The sequence below is a fragment of the Cariama cristata genome, unplaced genomic scaffold (assembly GCF_000690535.1).
Source record: "Cariama cristata isolate BGI_N322 unplaced genomic scaffold, ASM69053v1 scaffold24890, whole genome shotgun sequence".
NCBI lineage: Eukaryota > Metazoa > Chordata > Aves > Cariamiformes > Cariamidae > Cariama > Cariama cristata.
Window position 1 is genome coordinate 278 of NW_009596703.1, and position 321 is coordinate 598.

General features: G+C 61.1%; 1 protein-coding gene across 1 annotated transcript in view; it reads right to left on the reverse strand.

Moving 5' to 3' along the window:
- Positions 1-319, reverse strand: part of LOC104167090 (hepatocyte nuclear factor 6) — a gene marked incomplete at its 3' end in the record, with an annotated part of 591 nt that extends 272 nt beyond the window's left edge. Inside the window, exon 1 of the mRNA XM_009707227.1 lies at positions 1-319. This exon is cut by the window's left edge and continues 272 nt beyond it. Within this exon, the coding sequence (XP_009705529.1) occupies positions 1-319 (319 nt within the window).
- Positions 320-321: the final 2 nt, after the last annotated feature.

Below are 321 nucleotides of genomic sequence, written 5' to 3' on the forward strand. Positions count from 1 at the left end.
CAGAGCCCAGGATCTGCCCGTGGCTCTGGGCATTCAAGTGGGCATGGGGGTGGTGTGGGATCCCGTTGATAGGCACCATGCCAGCGGAGGTGGGGGTGAGGTGTTGGTCGCCATGCCTGGCTAACATGGCAGGGTGGTGGGCTTCAAATCCGTTGGGGGTGAGCATTTTCTCGGCGGGCATGGTGGCACTGGGGTGAGCGTAGTGGGGCAGCCCTTGCTGGGAGTTGTGGATGCTCCCCAGGCCCGATCCAGACAACGGAGAGAGGCTTTGCCCCATGCCGGTAACATCCTTATGGTAGGGGGTGTACAGATTGTTCATAG